Consider the following 18,321-nt stretch of genomic DNA (forward strand, 5'->3'; position numbering starts at 1 on the left):
TGATAGATAGATAGATAGATAGATAGATAGATAGATAGATAGATAGAAACTTTATTGATCCCGAGGGAAATTCAAGTTTCCAGCATCTCAGTTCCGTAGTGCAAAAGGGCAGTAAAAAAGTTAGTAGTGCAAAGTACAAAAAAATATACCAGATATAAAAATACAAGAAGATGAAGAAGAAAACTGTTAAAACTGAATATAGTGCAGGGTAACAGCTGTGATACACGACTATTAAAAAAAGTGAATATAGTGCAGAAGAGACTGTTAAAAATGAGAGTAGTAATGGAGTAATGGAGTTGTCCTCCGTAGAGAGATGTTGATTTTTTTTTTTTTTCTTTTACCTTGAAATGTTAGCGCTTCAATTCAAATGTGCCTTGCAGGTATGAAAAGAAGAGCTATTGTCACAGAAGATATGAAATATAAAAGGATTTGGTCAAGGATGACCAGTAACCATGACAACAAGTAGTTCATGAAATCCATCAAGGAACACATTCTGCATGTTTCTGATGCCCTTCCTCTCTGAAATGGTCACAAAATATTGAATTTCTGAAAGCATGAAACTAAATCTTACCCCAAAAATACTCTACTTAGGAGTTAATATTGTTTGTTTTTACTTTTATGACATTACAGAGAGAAATAGGTTTCACTATCCCTGCTATCCGATCACTAGGGAAGTCTTAATAAACCAAGAATTGAGTTTGCTCTTTGGACTAAAATTTATTCCATATATTTTATGCAACACATTTGAAAGAGAAATTTGGTTTCAAGTTACACAGCATTGCTCACAATCACCAACAGCTGTTCACATGATCTTTCAGCAGCACTTGTATCACCCCAGTGACTCAAGATTTCATGTCATTGACAATTCTATAGTGTTTGCTCGATATTTGGCATGTGATATCAGTTACAGTCATGACCTTTTTTCCATATATTTGTCATTAAAATGATGAAGCATAATAATAACAAAAAAATAGGCTTGTGTTGCTAGAGGTCAGGACTATATTTGAATATAAAGACTGCCTCTAATTTGCAACAAAAGCTGTAACAGTACAGTATAATTGGGATCAGTAAATAAACTCTGGATTCTTGGATATTGCTGTTATCATTACAATTTTGATTTGTCCATTATTTGATTCATACAATGATAACTGCCAGGGCTGTGCAGAGGAGGTGGGTGTGAGAGTTATTTCATAATATCCTTGGCTGATCATTATGATGTTCAATCGAAGTGAAACAAAGAAAACAGTCAATGAACTGAAATACGATCATCACTTTTAAATGCAGCAGCTCCATTCGGTGCGTTAAAAATAGTTCATAGAAAGAATTCTGGTCACAGAAGTGGTGTAATATCTCTTCCCTGTTGACATCATTGCTTAATCCTCTTCTTACCAAATCTCTACATCAGCTGTGAATTAGTGTATCTGAATCAGAGAGATGGCCCCTCTCTTTAAACAACAACATCAACCCCCTCCTCCTCCTCCATGTCACCTTCACCCCATAATCCCTCTCTGGTGTGTCCGCCACCAAAATGTCAGGTGGCTGATTATGTGGTGGTGTACATGGCGGGGCCTGTAGCAAGTGTAGAGGAGAGGTGGAGGAGGGACAACTACTCCCTTCTTGAATTCCTTTTGGAGTGTCCACATCAGGTGGTGGACTGACGTGGCCGACCTCAGTGGTGGAGGCAGGTGTTGAAACACCATCTGCTGGAATTCTACATCGAATAGATGAAGTTTCAGGCTGGTCCAAACATCTGCTGGAGGATGCAGCACCATCGGAAAATCCCTCCGCTCTCCTTTTTCTGATTGAGGTCTGCCGTCTCTTCGGTGTGTCTGAGTGCTGTGCACTTGAAACTGTCCTTTTGACTTTGGACGATCCCCGTGGTTGATTTCCGGCGTCAGACACAGCAGTGGACTCTGTCGATTTCTTAGTGTGTGTGCTCTTTGGTTGATGAGATTGGTCTCTTGACCTTGTCTGAAAAGGTAATGAGGGGAATTTGCACACACTCTTTTTCCTGGACAGCTGACTGCAACTGTCAAGGATGCTCGTGGCAGAGAGGCATCTTCTCCTCCTACCTCGTCTCACTGGAGGTGCAGCTGCAACTGAGCGGTCAAACTGTGGTCTCACCTAGAAAGATAGATAGATAGATAGATTGTAACTTCATTGATCCCGAGGGAAATTCAAGTTTCCAGCATCACAGTTCCATAGTGCAAAACATGTTAGTAAAAAGGCAGTAAAAAAGTTAGTAGTGCAAAGTACAAAAAAATATACTAGATATAAAAATACAAGGACATGAAGAAAACTGTTAAAAGTGAATATAGTGCAGGGTAACAGCTGTGATACGCGACTATTAAAAAAGTGAATATAGTGCAGAAGAGACTGTTAAAAGTGAGTATAGTGCATGCTTTTGCAACATGTTTACAACCTAAAGGAGTACACTTGAAGAGTCACATATAATAATCATAATTGTGTGAGATAAATGCACAGGAATGTAAGGTTTTATCTTGCAACTTACCCAAGAAGTGAGAGCTGAGCTGCTCTGTGCTTGTGTCTCAGTGAAGTACTCTCTGGGGTTGAGTGCAGCTCTGACTTCAGGCCCATGTTGGAGTCTGGCTCCACACACAGGCCGCTCCAGGAACAGCAGGGGAGGCATCTCTGTCTTTGTGGCTTTACGGGGCATTCAGAGAAATCATTCCTGTAACACTGGTGGAATGAAAACACAACTTCAAATATCACATCTATTGCCAGATCCAGATTTCAGATGTGAACAGCCACCTGTTTACATACTTCTGTGTACCTTTGAACGTTTTCATTCGCAGCTACTAGCCAGGAAATTGTACTTACCTAAATGTGATACTTCCTGCAAGACATAGCCATTATTGCAAACAAAGAATACACGTATAAAGCGTTAGTTATTCCACTGTTGTTTGATATGAACTTCTTTTCTTTTCCGTCTTCTTGTTATTTATTATTTTCCCGGTTTCCACCACCGTCGTCTCTAATTGGTGGATTGGTGCCATCGTGATCTTCTCCATCTCCTTCTTTGGTGTTAATTGGAGGTTTGCAAACCATCTTACAGGTGCATTACCGCCACCATCTGGACTACTGGAGTGTGGAACAGGAGATTGTGCAGAAACAAAATAAAAATAAATAAAATAAATAAAATAAATAAAATAAATAAAATAAATAAAATAAATAAAATAATAATAATAATAATGAGGAAAACTCTAGATTTGTTTAACTAATCAGTTTCTCTTAAAAACTGAATTTGTAACCTTTTTGCATACTGGTACTTCTCTTAATGGTGTTAAGAGAATATACTGCATGTATATAGCTTGTCTATCTCTTGTACTACTATTACTTCTGTAATTCTCTCTCTTTATTTGTTTTTACTTATTTATATGTGTGTATATATATATATATATGTTCTTTCTTCCTTTTCTATTATTTTTTTACTTTCTCCTTTTTTTTTTACTTATTTATTTTTAATTTTCTTCACTTGTATTTATCACAATTGTGACTACTTTTATTTTGTTATCATATATGCTAAGTTTATTCATGCAATTATCAGTACAGTGCAAAATCTGAGAAAATGTTAAGAAGTATAAAAATGAGTGCTGGAAAACTGTCAGATGCAATAACGGCGTGGTCTTTGTCCTGCAGCTATTGGTGCACTTTCATACCACGTGGTTGAAAGTAGGGGAAGTGACACCCACAGCGCCAAAATTCAAAAACATTTCTGACTCGACCAGCCAGCCAGCCATGTAAATAACACTAAATTAAAGAATATCAGAGATATCACGGATCCTTTGCTTTAACAACGAATATGAACACAATGTTTCAACTACTAGTAGGAGTTCGGCTGAGTGGAATTGCCTGAAAACATCACAATAATATGAAGGTTTGGCTTTTTATTTGTTATAATGGTGCAGTTAGTTAGCTGTTAGCTGTTAGCTACGTGATGACTTGCCACCTAAGCTAACTTAGCTTAGCTTCCAAACAGATAGCTATTAGCTGTCATAAGCGGAGAGAAAGTTGTAGCTCATGTTAGTTAATCTTCTTCAGGCTTAACACGAAAAAACATATGTTTCCTCCCTAATCTTCATTTCGTGTCTGTCATTCGTGTGTGTCCCAAAATGGGTGTCACATTGAACTCCGTTTAAAAAATGTGACATTGAAATATTTCCCTACTTTTTTTCATATTAATATCAGTATAAAAATCAATTGAAATGTTTTTTATGAATAATTACAATCAAGTCTTTAATTCGGCATACCTCACAAAAACAATGCATTTTGTTTTTAATCAAATATAAGCTAATTTATATGGGCGATAACGTAGAAAGCAGTGTAAATATGTTGCACAGTTTTATCACATTGAACTCGGTTTAAAAAATGTGACATTGAAATTTTTCCCTACTTTTTTTCATATGAACATCAGTATTAAAAACAATTAAAATGTTTTTTATCTATACTTACAATCAAGTCTTTAATTCGGCATACCTTACAAAAACAATGCATTTGTTTTTAATAAAATATAACTAACTTATATGGGCGATAACGTGTGAATTTGTTGTACTGTTTGTAGTTGGAACAATGTCTGATGGTTAATCCATTATAGCCGAATTTTCCTGAAAGTTGTAGCTCATGTTAGTTAATTTCTATTTTCTTCAAAACATATATTTCCTCTCCTAATCTGCATTGTTTGTCACATTTGTGTGTGTCCCAAAATGGATGTCACATTGAACTCCGTTTAAAAAATGTGACATTGAAATTTGTTATAAATTTTTTCATATGAACATCAGTATTAAAACAATTGAAATGTTTTTTTATCAATAATTACAATCAAGTCTTTAATTCGGCATACCTTACAAAAACAAAAACATTTGTTTTTAATAAAATATAAGCTAACTTATAAGGGCGATAACGTAGAAAGCAGTGTAAATATGTTGCACAGTTTTGTCACATTGAACTCGGTTTAAAAAATGTGACATTGAAATTTCTCCTTACTTTTTTTCATATGAACATAAATATTAAAATCAATTGAAATGTTTTTATCAATAACTACAATGTAGTCTTTAATTCGGCATACCTCACAAAAACAATGCGTTTGTTTTTAATAAAATATAAGCTAACTTATAAGGGCGATGACGTAGAATGCAGTGTAAATGTGTTGTACAGTTTGTAGTTCTTTGTAGTTGGAACAATGTCTGGTGGTTAATTCATTAAAGCCGAATTCACCCTGAGAGCCTTAACTAACGTTATTTAATTACTTTTAAATAAATTGAGTGTTATTCCATATGCACGTTGGATGTTTGCCAGTTAATCAGCAGTTAAAGTTACACAATACGTCAACTGCAGACCTGTAACGCCTGTTGTTCTAGAAGGATATTGGTCGCCAGGAAACCTAATCAATTGATCCGGCAATAGGCAGATACAACTGAGCAATTGCACCGCTAAAAACGGACAAAGGAGCTGAATTTCATCTTGGAGGTCTATTTATGAACATATAACCAGTCTATAATCAGTGTACTCGACACTGTGTTCTGACTGGTGTTTGATATTAATTGATTTCTTCGTGTCAATCTAAAATCGATCAGCAGACGGAGGAGGAACGGTTTGAACATCCAGTTAACTGTTGACTAGCTAACTAGTAACTTGAATCTGCAGGTATTTCTAGTAAAAGTTGTATATTTTCACAATGTTTTGGATGCTTTAAAACAATGTTATTTAAATCCAAATGTTTGTATTTGAGTGATGGGAATTCCGGCTCTTTTTAATGAGCCAGTTCATTTGGCTCAGCTCACCAAAAAGAGCCGGCTCTTTCGGCTCCCAAACGACTCTTCATTTTACCACTTCTGCCTTTTTATAGTTCAGCCAAATATAATGCTGTTATGACCTATGATTAGTATGTGTGCACATATATCACTTAAATTATTCAATATAATTATACTAGACCTTATAATTTCCAGAATATCATAATTTTACATGCTGCTTCGTTTCCGACTGTCACTCATCTCGTCCTCACGTCATTAACACAACATTCAGTGGCAGTCCGTGCATGGAGTGACCGTGGCGCGGAGAAGATCATACTATCATTCTGCCTTGAATTTAATGAAAGAAAGAAAGAAAAACGGCTCTCGGACGGGAGCGGGCTCTTATCGTTCACTTAAAAGAGCTCTTTGAACCTGCTCGTTCGCGACCGACACATCACTATTGTATTTTCTTTGTGTTATTTTTTGTACAGAATATCAGTGAATGCCAAGGAGCATTTACAGTGATTTGATGACCATGAGACGGAGCCCAAGGAGACCCCTGATCCTCAGAAGAAGAAAGTTGCCTTTCCAGCAAAATGATCCACCAGCAGCAGCTAAACCACAAAGCCAAACTGATGCATCCGGCTCCGAAGAACCTCCAAAATCAGCCAGTCAGTGCTTTCCAGATGGTATCCGCATTATGGATCACCCCTCCATGTCTGACACACAGGTGGTGGTCATCCCCAAAACAGCAGACCTTCACAGTGTCATTGGGGCGCTCACTGCCAAAGGCAAAGAGTGTGGTGTCCTGGGGCCAAACAAGTTCATCCTTCTGAGCGAGAACAGTGGATCTGTTTGTCAGCCTGCTGCTGGAGGGGATGGTATCTCTGCTGTTGGACAAGCAGAAACTGTGGGCAGCTCTCCGGATGCTAAACCCCTCACTGGAATTAAAGCATGTATGGAAATAAGATGTTTTCAAAGATGACATTTCAAGTATAATTGTTGGTTGGCTATCTTTTAATCCCTCCTTTGTTTAAGCAATACTTGTTTTTGCTTTTCTTTATTAGTGAATAAGGAACTGGAGTGTGGTCCTTTGGATGACAGCCTCACCAATATTCAGTGGTTGGGCAGAATGGACACGTGTGTCTTGGAAGCAGATCCTGCCAAGCAGACGGCCAACAAGGAGAACCAAAACCCCAATTCACAGACTATTCAGGTCAGCTGCTCCTCCTTGTCTGCCACAGTGTGATCGTTACTGTTGTTGATGTGAAAACATTTGCATTTGTGGAGGGGATGCTTATCTCAGGCGTGTCTCAGCATGTCCCCTGAACACCATCCTTTAACTAGTCTGTCTCATTTCTTTGTGGTTTACAAATATCTCTGTTGTGTTGGGATTGCAGACAACTTGAACTAGATTTGAATTATTTTTGATGACAGTTTTTACATTCATAAACCTGACTGAAGTCCAATTTAAGATGTTTTCATGCATAAAGATTTAATAGAAATCTCCGTATTGTCCAAGTTTAATCTGATCACGTTAATCTAAAATAATCTGTGTGCAGTTTAATACATGTATCATGTATTCAAGCCTCTTTCTTCATTTCTTTACTGGCACAGATCGATGTCGACGCTGTTCAGCAGCCCATGTCAGAGAGGCCACCGTACTCCTACATGGCCATGATCCAGTTTGCCATCAACAGTCGCAAGAGCAGGAGGATGACACTGAAAGAGATCTACATGTGGATCGAGGACCACTTCCCTTACTTCAGAGAGGTGGCCAAACCCGGATGGAAGGTACTGTAGAACTGAAAAATAAGTATAATTCGTGGGCGCATATAAAGCAGATTAAATTCTTTGAGTGTCACTTGCTGAAACACAAATTAAAGGTAAACTAAATTCCAAATTAAGAGCATACCTAGGATTGAGGGATTGCTTCAACATGGCGATGCCTGAGCCAGCGGCTAGCAGCTAACAATGCAAACAACAGCAACTCAGCAGCAGCGACTCACATGGACCGGCTACCTAGCAGATAGTTGTTTGCTGCTATATTAATGCTCTGAATGTTGAATTTAGCACCTTTTAAAGTTTTTTTGCTCATTTATAATTGCAGAATTCCATCCGCCACAACCTCTCACTACACGACATGTTCATCCGTGAGACATCACCCGATGGTAAAATTTCTTTCTGGACTATCCGGCCTGAGGCCAACCGATGCCTCACTCTTGACCAGGTGTACAAGGTGAGAACAACTGACCTTTTCACATTCCTCCACCTCTAAAATTGAAGGAAGCCCTGAAACAGAATTGATTTCATTTGTATTATTGTTCATCATTTTGTATATTTGATATCATCCATGGTGTCGGGGGATTATTTAGAATTTTTTGTTTTCCATGTTCATGGTTTATCTTCCTTCTTATTCCACGTCTTTCTCTGCAGCCTGGTTGCGACCCAATGACCGCTCCTGTTCCGGTGCCAATGCTTTTATTTCCCCACCAAGTAAGACGGCTTTATCCTTTCACTTCTCTAGGAACAGTCTTCATCTGTGCAGTCAGGCAGAAGAAAGCAGAAAAGGAGACAGGAAATCAAATGTCCACTACTTTCACTTGCCTTTTTTTGTCGCCAGACTCTTTGACCCAAAGAGTGCAGCTGCAGCTGGAGGTCTAAAAGGTCTAGGGAAATGTTTTTGTTGCAGGAGGAGATGATATGAGCAGCAGGGAGGCTGAAAAGAGTAGGGGCAGTTATAAGAGGTCTAACTTTGACTTTCGTCTGTTCTAGCCTCTAAAACAAGGGAGAGAACACAGGTTGTCACTAAAGTGCAGTGAGGAATGAGAGAGAGCACAGTAAAGCCTCTGAGGCAACATGCTTTAACTGTATAAAGTGACGTCAATCACCTTCATTTTTCCCAGCAACAAAAGAGGATGCTTCCCGATGCGAGAAAACTACCACCTAGCTCAGAGAGAAGGATGAAACCTCTCCTCCCTCGAACCGATTCCTACTTCGTTCCCATCCAGCTCCCCGTCGCCTCCTCCATCTACCTGCCGTCCTCGTCGACCCCGTTCCCCTCCTCTTGCTCGCAGCAGAAACGGAACGCTTTGCGAGGAACCAAGAGAGTGCGCATAGCTCCTAAGGTAAAAGGCTCTGTCACGCATTGCAGATTTATGGCAGAATCCTAACAAACACAACAACAACAAAAATACCTTTTTATGTGATCAAATTTTTATTTTTCAATACTGGAAGTTAGATTGAGAATACCAACAAATCATCAGCATCTACATACATCTGTAATACTGGACAAGACATGGATACTTATTTGCCCCTCCAGTCTTTATAAAATCCCCATCTCCCTTCTCCCACTCCAGATGACACAACCGAAAAAATTATATAAAATAAAATAAAAAATATATATATATATACACAAAATATATAAAAAGGGAAAAATATATAACAGTAAATAAAAAAAATTAAAAAACAATATATATAATAAATAGAATAATTATAAAATGAAAATATTTATATAATATATTATTTATTAAAAAATAATATAAGGTTTTAAAAAAACAACTACATTTTAGATTTTTTTTCAATATATCAAAAGTCATATGGGATGAGCTGTGCAGGAAAAATATTGGTTAGGTCTGGCTAAATGATGTGTTGGGATGTGTGTATGAAGGACACAGTCATTGGTAGAATTGTAAAGTGCATGCTTGTATGTCCGACAGGTGACACAGAGCGACGTCCCAGCCGTGGTAGTGTACCCTCAGAAGGACAAAGACCTCAAGGTGGAGGTGAAGGAGGAGCCGGTGTGCGTCCCGATGCAATGCGGGACTCCTAAAGCCACTCCGAAGAGACAAGCCAGCAGCTCTCGACGCAAACAGCGCCTGGTTCACTCTCTGAACGAGGAGCCCGTCCTCCTCTGCCCCGACAACACCTTCTTTGACTCTGGCGTAGCCTCCGACGCCTCGACGTTCCAGGACATGCGAGACACCGAGCTGGAGGAGCAGCAGCAGCCAGAGCAGCACAGCCCCGACCGTGACTTCTCTTTCAAGACCCCCATAAAGAGTAGCAGCCACCTGACCTCCTCCACGCCCAGCAAGCCTCCCTCTCATGTCCTGCCCGAGACCTGGAAAGTGACCCCCGTGGGCAAAGGGAGCGAAAGCGTCCTGGACTTCAGCCCCATTCGCACACCAGGCGGTCCCGCAGTCACGCCGCGACACGACTACACCACCTTCAGCTTCAACAGCACCCCCTTTAAGGACTGGCCTCTCTTCAGCTCCCCCAGAGAGCTGCTCACGTCGGCTCCTTCCAGAGCAACCGGGCCGACGGACTCTCCCATGGACTGCCTCAGGAGCAGCTGCTCCAGAGAGCTGCTCCAGGGAGGAGGAGGAAGCAGCGCCGCACCGGCCGCTAACCGCTCCATCACAGAGGGCCTCGTCCTGGATACGATGAACGACAGCCTGAGCAAGATACTAGTGGACATTAGCTTCTCTGGTCTGGACGATGAGGACCTCGGTATGGCCAACATCAGCTGGTCCGAGTTCATCCCTCAATTTAAGTAGCCTGGGGGCCAAAACACATTTTATTTACATGTGTCATCTGTTTTCCAAAACACTATAGGAGAAGATGGGAATAAAAAAAAAAAAAATTGTAACGACAGAGACACTTTCAGGTCAAATTAACAAGCTGCTCGCTTGTTGTCCCTCTTCATTGGTTCCATCACTTATTAACTTCTTTTTGTAACTCTTATTTCTCTCTGTAAAACTATCCACTGCTCAGCTCTTGTTTCTTTTGATCGCTTATCTTACCTGTCTGTACTCTTGAAGGAATCCCTAGAGAAGAGAAATATGTCCTTATGTAATGTACATATACACGTCTGTATGTCGATTTGCACATTTTAATATATAATTTAGCTTATGTAAATGAAAAGGCAATATATTGCCAAGCGAGATGCTTCTGTTGCCGTTTGGTTCGGCCTTCCTGGAATCGACTTTTAGATTGCGAGATTGTTAGCAATAAACACGGCAAAGTAATACAACAATAGCACTAACAGCAATAGGATTGTCTCCGTACAATACTCGTAGAACCGTCTTCAGCGCTTCCTTTATAAATCACCAGTAGGAACAATCTGCATGCAGCGACTCCTCGTTTCGTCTTTGGGAGCAAAACATCCATCTAGCACAGATTGTATTAGTTTTCAGTAAAGATGCAAATGTATTTTTCTGTGAGCACAAACGGAAGGCAGAACGGGAGATATTCCCGTTTTTGAAAATGCCACAAAATAATGTCCGGCTTTAATAATTCTTTCAGGTTTTGTGTGTTTTCTATGGGAGAGGTTTTTGCAACCCAGCGAGTTGATGTGTTTACGGTTTGGCGTCGAACGGCAAGCGAGAGTGAAATGTTGTGGGTTTTTCTAGCAAACAGTTTTCAAAGCATGTGCCTTGTTCTGTTTTTCTGAAGTCTGTGTTTCTACAACTGTACAATAAATGTGCTGAAGGGCTTTGTTAAGTCATTCATGTAGTTTTCAACCATAGCTCACATTTAAAAAATGTAAATAAAGAAGGTTTCCACAACCTCACACAAACTACAGTACAGCAATGTTGAAACCACTCTAGGGTGTATCTGAAAAATATTTTTTATTTATATTTGAATAAAAGTTGAAACCTGATATAGATGTCTCTGTGATTCAAGAATTTATTGCTGTTACAGAACTTTGTAAAAAAAAAAAATAAGATTATCTTAAGCAGAGCTTTAGAAGTTCGTGATGAATATAAAAAAGCGGCATCTCTTATTTCAGTGGTTAAAGCTGACACGGCAAAAGTGTCCAACATAAGCAGCTTACCTCAATCTAATGCATTATAGTAGTCCGATACGCCACCTGTTCCCAGTGTCATTTTTGTCATAGCTTTCTTACAACAGCATTTTAAAATTATTTTCGTATCCAAAATTGCCACTTGAAACACGTAAAACTAAACAAAAGAAGATTCTAGGACTAGTTCAGGTGATATCCAGGAAGTCTGTCAGTAGGAAGTGATCTTTGGTGTCTTCAGTACGTCTGGATTTCCTGTTGAGCCACTTCTAGAAGGATCTGCAGCTGCTTGCTGAAGTAGTCTGGGAATACAGAAGATAATCGGAGTTATGAAAGAGTTGAGACGGCTTTTCAGTCTTGCCAAAGTTAGGATAAAATGTCTAGAGTGAGGTTTAGTGAGCTGACTGGGAGCTGAGGATGAAGTTCAGGAACAACAGGGTCTTTGTCCTAGACCAGTTTGTGTGTTTGTCCATGCGCTAAAAGCCACTGATCTCTATTTCACACATTACATTTCTGTCTATATTAAATCACAAACTATTACTGCTAAGAGCTTTCTCTCATAAAACTTTTAAGAAATTACAAAAATGTGTGTATGACTTACTAAAGATGCGTCTCCATCTATGGGGCAAGCGGGAGCGGTAGACGGTCACATAGTAAACCGGGACCCCGGTGAGCGTGAGAGCACAGCTAACCCCCGTGTTCCAGGGGTCCGAGAACAGAGACAGACCCACGATGAAGAAGCAAACCACCGTGAAGGTGACCGCGATGGCCAGGGGCACCTTTAAGAACAAATAAAAACAGTTGCGTGGTCAGTTTTAGTGGACAGTGTAATATAGAGAACGCTGCACAGTTTGACACGCTAACCTTGAAAGGTCTCGGGTGGTGGGGGAAGCGATAGCGATGGATGAGCATCCCCAAGGTTGCCAAGGCGATGAAGAACCAGCGAGCAAAGGAGGCGAAGTTGATGAGCTGGTAGATCTCTCCGGTGATCAACATCACCAACACCAACGGGTACTGGAGACAGACATATACAGCTTTAATGACATATCCGTTACGCATAGTGTAGAGGAGAGTAAATAATATTTGTACAAATCATAGTTTTATATCGTACATGTGAGTACCACTAGGAGAATTAAGAACGAGTTCCCATTTAGAACCAGGTCCTTAATGTAAGATTTCTAGCCAATAAACAAGTAGAATTGTTAGAAATGATTGTTTGATTGCAAATGGAATCAATAAAATGTGTTCATTGTATAGCCGACAATTACCACTGATAGGGATCTCCATATCCAGATTTTATTTTAAAAAAAAAAAAAGTCCTAAAACCCTATTCTGTATTGTATTTCAATTTGACAACAATTTTTTTATTTTTACAATTTTCTAAAAAAAAATGAAGTCATATTTATATTTGGCCCCTTTCTAAAAGCTCCGTGGATGTATTATTTAAAAAATATATATATATTTGTCTTCATAAAAATGTTACCAATAAGACCTTTAAGATATTTGTCTGTTTATGTGGTGATATAATCAAGCATTGCCAACTATCTTTTGCTGGTTCTAAGTGTTTGGAAGTGACTTTACCAGTAACAGCACAGCAGGCATAGGTGTACGTCTGCGGATGTGAATCATGGAAAAGATGGGAGGCCAGTGGCCCTCTCTGGCTCCCACAAACAGCATCCTGTAACACAACCGGTATGACTTCCAATTAGGCTGTTAGCAGTCATTCTTGGCTGATTTAATAACACTAATACTAATTACCTGGGTGAACCAAACATGCCACCGTTAAGCGCTCCGAGGCAGGATAAGGCCACAAGAAAGGGAATTGTGTTAGCCAATCCCTGGAGAGCACGATTCGCAAACGTCTGCAGAGACACAGGATTAAAACCAACATTTAAACATACAGTACATATGTCTTCTGATCTTCCTTTGGTACTCTACAGTACAGCACTGACCACAGCCACAGCCTCAGACAGCAGCAGCTCAGCAGGAGTCATCATGGTGTAGTAGGCCACATTAATAAGCACGTAACAGACTGTCACCGTCACCATGGAGCAGATTATTGCCAGTGGGATGTTTCTGTTGAGACAGGATGCACACAGAGAGATGTGTGATTGTATTTTCAAGGCAAAAAGACTTAGAAATAGACTGAGTGGAGAGCAGATGTCACATGTAAAATACCTATTTGGGTTTATGACCTCTTCTGTGATAAAGTTCAGATAAAACCTGAAGGAAAAAGGAAAAGCCCGTCCACACAAGCATTTTTTTTTATAACATTACTGGATAATATAGTGTAAATTGTTTTGAATTCAAGCCAGCGTTCATACTGCAATAAATATTTGCTTACCATCCACCGTAGGCATATAGGCCGTTATAGAAGGCCAGGGGCAATTTATCCAATTTTAATGAATCAAACTCAAAACCGTTCTGGAAATTCTCTGTTTTTCCTGGAAAGAAGACGACGCAGAGAGGGAGAGTAATTACGATCATTTGACAGCTGGAAAGACATCGGTATTCTCGGGGAGAAATAATGACATCCTCTCACCTTTGGCCAGTGCGATGACACCGGGGATGATGATGAGGACCACAGCGAACATCTTAATGAAGGTCAAGGTGACCTGAGTGCGAGAGGCCATGGTCACACTCCAGCAGTTGACTGCCACGACAAACGCTACAGAGACAGAAAAGAGAAACAACTGGTAAAAGAAAGGTTTCTGAATCTATATTTCGCACTACATAGGCATGGATGGATTACCGAACGGGCCTACCGGGCACAGGCCCAGGGGCCAAAAGTGTCAGGGGCCCCCCGGACCTTCATTTACAAAATGCCACTCAAGCAGACATGCACCAACCAAGAAGAGACTAAAATGACCACAAAGAAGCATAAAACAGCTACAAAGAGACATAAAAGACTACAAAGAGACACAAAGCAACTACAAAAGTTGCTCCTATGTAGGAGAAGTGATGATATCTGTGCCCAGGGTGCCCGTTGTCTCATAATCCACCCATGCATATAAGGTTGTATAATGGCACTGTGGATAGGAGGAGGTATACGTATAAAACCACTCACTGAATCCCAGGATGCCAACTACTTTGATCAGCACTGTGGGAGCAGAGCAGGGTTCAAAGAAGGGCTCCACCACATAGCGGCCAAACGCCAGGGACGAATAGGAAGCCACAGATGGCCTGGACATAGAAAATATGCTTGTTACGTGCTGTGATTGGACTTCAAGTCAGGAGGAAACAGGACGAAACTAAATCTAAACAAACCTGATGAATAAGAACTCCACCCAGAGTCGTAAAAAGGCCGGCAGTGGCCCCAGTGTCTCCAGTAGATACGTGTAGTGGCCCCCTGATTTTGTAAAACTGGTGCCCAGTTCAGCATAGCACAGGGCCCCTAATGGAACACAGAGCAGACACATTTGCAATGCAGTTTGTGTTAATGACATTTTTGGCCATGCTAACTAACAATGATGCTCTTTAGATGGTATTGTCAGGCTGTTGCAACACAAACATAGTGAAAATGGTAAAGATTTTAGAGTAACACACAGAAATGAACAGCAGAGATCCCATCAGGCATCTTACCAAACAAAGACAGGATCCCACACAGCACCCAGACCAGCAGAGAGAGCCCCACGCTGCCGCTGTTCACCAGGACTCCCTTGGGTGCGATGAAGATTCCGCTGCCCACCACCGAGCCGATGATGAAGCACACCGCCGGCAGCAGGCCGATCTCTCTCCGCAGGTGCACCACGTCCTCTTCCGTCTTCTCCTTCTCCTTGTCACCCTCTTTCTTCATTTGTGTCCCGTCCATTCCTCTGTTTGGACACCTCAAACTGATCACACTTAGTTTCTGCTTAGTTTAGCTACACTAACATTGTATCAGTCATGCAAATTTACCTCTTTTTTTGTCTCTGAATCCTGTCCGCTTCTCACCCAGATACAAAACAGTAATCAACAGTCCTCTTTGTGCCTCCTGTTAACCCTTCTGGACACCCATTTGCAGCAGTTAATGAATGTGCACGACGCTCGCGGTAGGAAGAGACAACACTGGCGTCAACATGGGCCCCCTCTCCCCCTAACTTATCCTGCATGTTTTTCTCCCTTTCTCCCCCTCTTACCTCACCACCACCACCCAGTCTGAGCTGGGAACAAAGCCAGCACTCTTGAGCAAGAAATTATAGCCGTTTAAAAGGCTCAACACGTTCCTGCATTTGTGCAGTTTGCGTGCATGTGTTTGTACAGCTTGACGGGTCGGGGTCAGGGTGATTTAGAGGCAGCTGCACAGACTCCAGGGGGTCTGCCTGCCAAAAACAACACACATTTTCATCTTGTCCCATCCAAAGCTGCGTTTTACAATATGTGTGATGGAGTTTTCCATCTATTCCTGAGTCCTCTCTCGACCCGGGTCGGGTAAGGTTGCGTTCCTGTCTGAGGGTGAGACGTCTTATCTGTGCAGCTGCATCTAAAGTTAAAGGGAGGTGAGCCAGTTGCTGGGGCAACCACGGTTACAGAGAAGCAGTCAAAACATGGTATGCGACTAAAAGACTGAGCACCGGGTGAAAGGTCAGAGTCTCACTGGTGGAGACCTGACAATTTTCCTTGATCAAGCTTCAATAAACACCTTTTGTGTAAGATATCAGTGGCTCCTGGGCCTTTTCCTTCACTGCTGAATGAGTTAACCTGAGAAAGTTCCACAACAATATGTAAGTGGTTTGATGTTGAATTCCTTTATTTCGGTAATTCTCCCAGCTTTCATGCACACGTGGCTTCGGCTGAACCTAAAATATTTCTGCGATATTTCTGCAAGATCAAACAGCTCAGCGGAGGCCAACTCTATTAGCTTGTTTTTCCTCATTTCCACTCCACTAGCCACACTGTGTGGATGTCAGTTTCACTTCATCGGCGCCAACTCTGCTTGTTAAAATTCCTCCACACCCACTGGCACACACCAAGAGTTGCTTTTGGTTAACATTTATGAAGTGTGGCCAATTTTTGTCCTGCAGTCAGATGCGAGGAGACATCATTGCGATGCATTCAAAGCAAAAAGGCAGATATAGAAGATATTGCTGGATTTTATTGCTGGTATTGTATGGCACGCATTGTGTCCAGGATTCAGTGTAACAGGATCATGTGATGTCTTTGTTTTGTTGAGAGGTCAAGAAGCTGAGAGATGCCAAAATAAGGGGGATGTTTGTGGGAATTTCTTACTGTTAAATCCGATAACTATCTGAGTTCAGAGCTTTAATTTTAAACCTTTAACGTTGTGTTTTCATTTCATAGAAGTTAATTATAACCTTTTCACCTTAACCGGTGACTACGTCCACTTCTCAGTCTATGAACGGAACACGTCCCTGTACATCACCTTCATCGACTTTGAGAAAGCGTTTGACGGCTTAGACGGGACATATGGTGCCTAATGGACCACTATGGGATTCCCACCAAGATCATAAATTGAATCAATTCAAATGACGGAACCTCATGCAAAGTCATGGATCATGATGGAAACAACTCAAAGGAAAATGAATGAGATTCAGTGGACAGTGTTTGAGCAGCTAGATGACCTTGACTCTCCTCTAGCTCTCTTTTAGCACCCACATACAAATGCAGGAGAAGACAGACAGACTCTCACAAGCTGCGACTAAACTTGGTCTTATACACCGATACGGCAAAGACACAGGTGATGAAGATCCACTCCAAATATGCTCAGGAAGATCTGGAGTTCAAAATACAGCTCAGTCAACACCAGAAGATGAAACCAACATGAAGCAGGTGATGCTGTATGGAACAGGCTGCAAACAGTCATTAACACCCGCCTCAGGAGAACATTAAACATCTGGCGGAGATGCAAAGTAAGCGATGCAGACCAAAAGAACAAGCCACGTCCCATTGACTTACAAATTTAGAAGGAGAAAGTGGATTGGACACACCCTCAGAAAAAACCTGCCACAAACATCAACCGACAAGCCCGGAAAAGATGTCGCCCCAGGAACAGCTGGAGAAGAAGTGTCCAGTCAGAAATGTCCAGACCGCCAAGTCAAGTGAAGGCATTGCTGGGTAGGTATTAGTTACCTCCGCCAATCGTACTCCGGCAGCTTGGCGGAGGTCTGCGCTCTCCGAGTCCCATTCTAATTCTGCATGTGATATACAGTATGTTCATAAAAGTAACAGAAGGAAAAGAAAAAAACTAGTGGCAGTAACATTAGTTGATACTGTTACTTTTCCCTGTTTTATATCATAGTAAAGTGAGTATATGTTTTCTGTACTGTTGATTTAAAGATGTCACCTTTAACTCTGGAAAGTGATGGGCATTTTCTACTGTTCTCTGGCATTTTACAATGAATTAAAACAATATTTTCAACACTAAGTAGTAGACAAATGAGTCATAATAGAGTCTTACTGAAACAGACTCTATAAATTTCAACATTATAAGCTTCAGTCAACTACATTGCATTGTGCGGATGTTGTGTGCCCTGATGTGTTTCTCTCCTTTTGTCCAGCAGAGAGAGCCAAACTATACTTGCTTTCCATTTACTCAAAGCTGGGTGCACTTTGTTTTCCTCCCAGAAGATGGCGACGTCGTCTCACACTAGATATCAATTATCAGTCACTGAGATTCAGTGTTCTCTCTCCCAGGTAAGGCCTTGGGACATCTTGAGCATCACACTGTACAATCCCATGGGCAGGTCTGAATTTAGCCCCCTCTCTCTCTCTCTCAGCGGGTAACCGTGCCACACCGGCCCCCAGGAGACAAGAGCCCAACTCCCCTGC

General features: G+C 41.1%; 3 protein-coding genes across 9 annotated transcripts; 1 reads left to right on the forward strand and 2 right to left on the reverse strand.

Moving 5' to 3' along the window:
- Positions 1–697: 697 nt before the first annotated feature.
- rhno1 (RAD9-HUS1-RAD1 interacting nuclear orphan 1) lies at positions 698–3,057 on the reverse strand. The gene is made up of 3 exons (XM_037759826.1): positions 2,842–3,057; positions 2,513–2,700; positions 698–2,124 (listed from the first exon to the last, which is right to left on the reverse strand). Exons 2-3 carry the CDS (start codon positions 2,675–2,677, stop codon positions 1,402–1,404), a joined length of 888 nt encoding a protein of 295 aa, XP_037615754.1. The 5' UTR covers positions 2,678–2,700; positions 2,842–3,057; the 3' UTR covers positions 698–1,401.
- A 675-nt stretch (positions 3,058–3,732) lies between these two features.
- foxm1 (forkhead box M1) lies at positions 3,733–11,412 on the forward strand. Of its 6 annotated transcripts, none has more exons than XM_037760889.1 (9): positions 5,360–5,487; positions 5,595–5,664; positions 6,242–6,706; positions 6,818–6,966; positions 7,368–7,544; positions 7,861–7,989; positions 8,187–8,246; positions 8,657–8,878; positions 9,470–11,412. In XM_037760889.1, the coding sequence occupies exons 3-9, from the start codon at positions 6,253–6,255 to the stop codon at positions 10,304–10,306; spliced, it is 2,028 nt and encodes a 675-aa protein (XP_037616817.1). In that variant the 5' UTR covers positions 5,360–5,487; positions 5,595–5,664; positions 6,242–6,252; the 3' UTR covers positions 10,307–11,412. The 6 variants fall into 6 exon arrangements, with proteins under 6 accessions (XP_037616821.1, XP_037616820.1, XP_037616817.1 ...); XM_037760891.1 differs by having other exon boundaries at positions 5,399–5,487; positions 5,598–5,664; XM_037760893.1 differs by lacking the exons at positions 5,360–5,487; positions 5,595–5,664 and adding an exon at positions 3,733–3,898.
- Positions 11,366–15,671, reverse strand: si:ch73-352p4.8 (cystine/glutamate transporter). 2 transcript variants are annotated; one of them, XM_037760896.1, is made up of 13 exons: positions 15,451–15,670; positions 15,136–15,368; positions 14,821–14,947; positions 14,621–14,736; positions 14,096–14,221; positions 13,898–13,997; positions 13,732–13,776; positions 13,506–13,629; positions 13,312–13,415; positions 13,135–13,231; positions 12,418–12,567; positions 12,155–12,332; positions 11,366–11,855 (listed from the first exon to the last, which is right to left on the reverse strand). In XM_037760896.1, exons 2-13 carry the CDS (start codon positions 15,362–15,364, stop codon positions 11,791–11,793), a joined length of 1,461 nt encoding a protein of 486 aa, XP_037616824.1. In that variant the 5' UTR covers positions 15,365–15,368; positions 15,451–15,670; the 3' UTR covers positions 11,366–11,790. The 2 variants fall into 2 exon arrangements, with proteins under 2 accessions (XP_037616824.1, XP_037616823.1); XM_037760895.1 differs by having other exon boundaries at positions 15,136–15,671.
- Positions 15,672–18,321: the final 2,650 nt, after the last annotated feature.

The sequence above is a fragment of the Sebastes umbrosus genome, chromosome 23 (genome assembly GCF_015220745.1).
Source record: "Sebastes umbrosus isolate fSebUmb1 chromosome 23, fSebUmb1.pri, whole genome shotgun sequence".
NCBI classification, from domain to species: domain Eukaryota; kingdom Metazoa; phylum Chordata; class Actinopteri; order Perciformes; family Sebastidae; genus Sebastes; species Sebastes umbrosus.

Excerpts from the sequence above, each read along its gene's own strand:
- rhno1 (XM_037759826.1), bottom strand. The coding sequence starts at position 2,677 with ATGCCCCGTAAAGCCACAAAGACAGAGATGCCTCCCCTGCTGTTCCTG. Across the intron at positions 2,125-2,512 it reads GCTCAGCTCTCACTTCTTGG|GTGAGACCACAGTTTGACCG; the intron begins GTAAGTTGCAAG and ends CTATCTTTCTAG.
- foxm1 (XM_037760893.1), top strand. The coding sequence starts at position 6,253 with ATGCCAAGGAGCATTTACAGTGATTTGATGACCATGAGACGGAGCCCA. Across the intron at positions 6,707-6,817 it reads CCTCACTGGAATTAAAGCAT|TGAATAAGGAACTGGAGTGT; the intron begins GTATGGAAATAA and ends TTTCTTTATTAG. Across the intron at positions 8,247-8,656 it reads TGCTTTTATTTCCCCACCAA|CAACAAAAGAGGATGCTTCC; the intron begins GTAAGACGGCTT and ends CATTTTTCCCAG.
- si:ch73-352p4.8 (XM_037760895.1), bottom strand. The coding sequence starts at position 15,364 with ATGGACGGGACACAAATGAAGAAAGAGGGTGACAAGGAGAAGGAGAAG. Across the intron at positions 14,948-15,135 it reads TGGGATCCTGTCTTTGTTTG|GGGCCCTGTGCTATGCTGAA; the intron begins GTAAGATGCCTG and ends GTGTTCCATTAG. Across the intron at positions 13,777-13,897 it reads CTATATGCCTACGGTGGATG|GTTTTATCTGAACTTTATCA; the intron begins GTAAGCAAATAT and ends TTTTTCCTTCAG.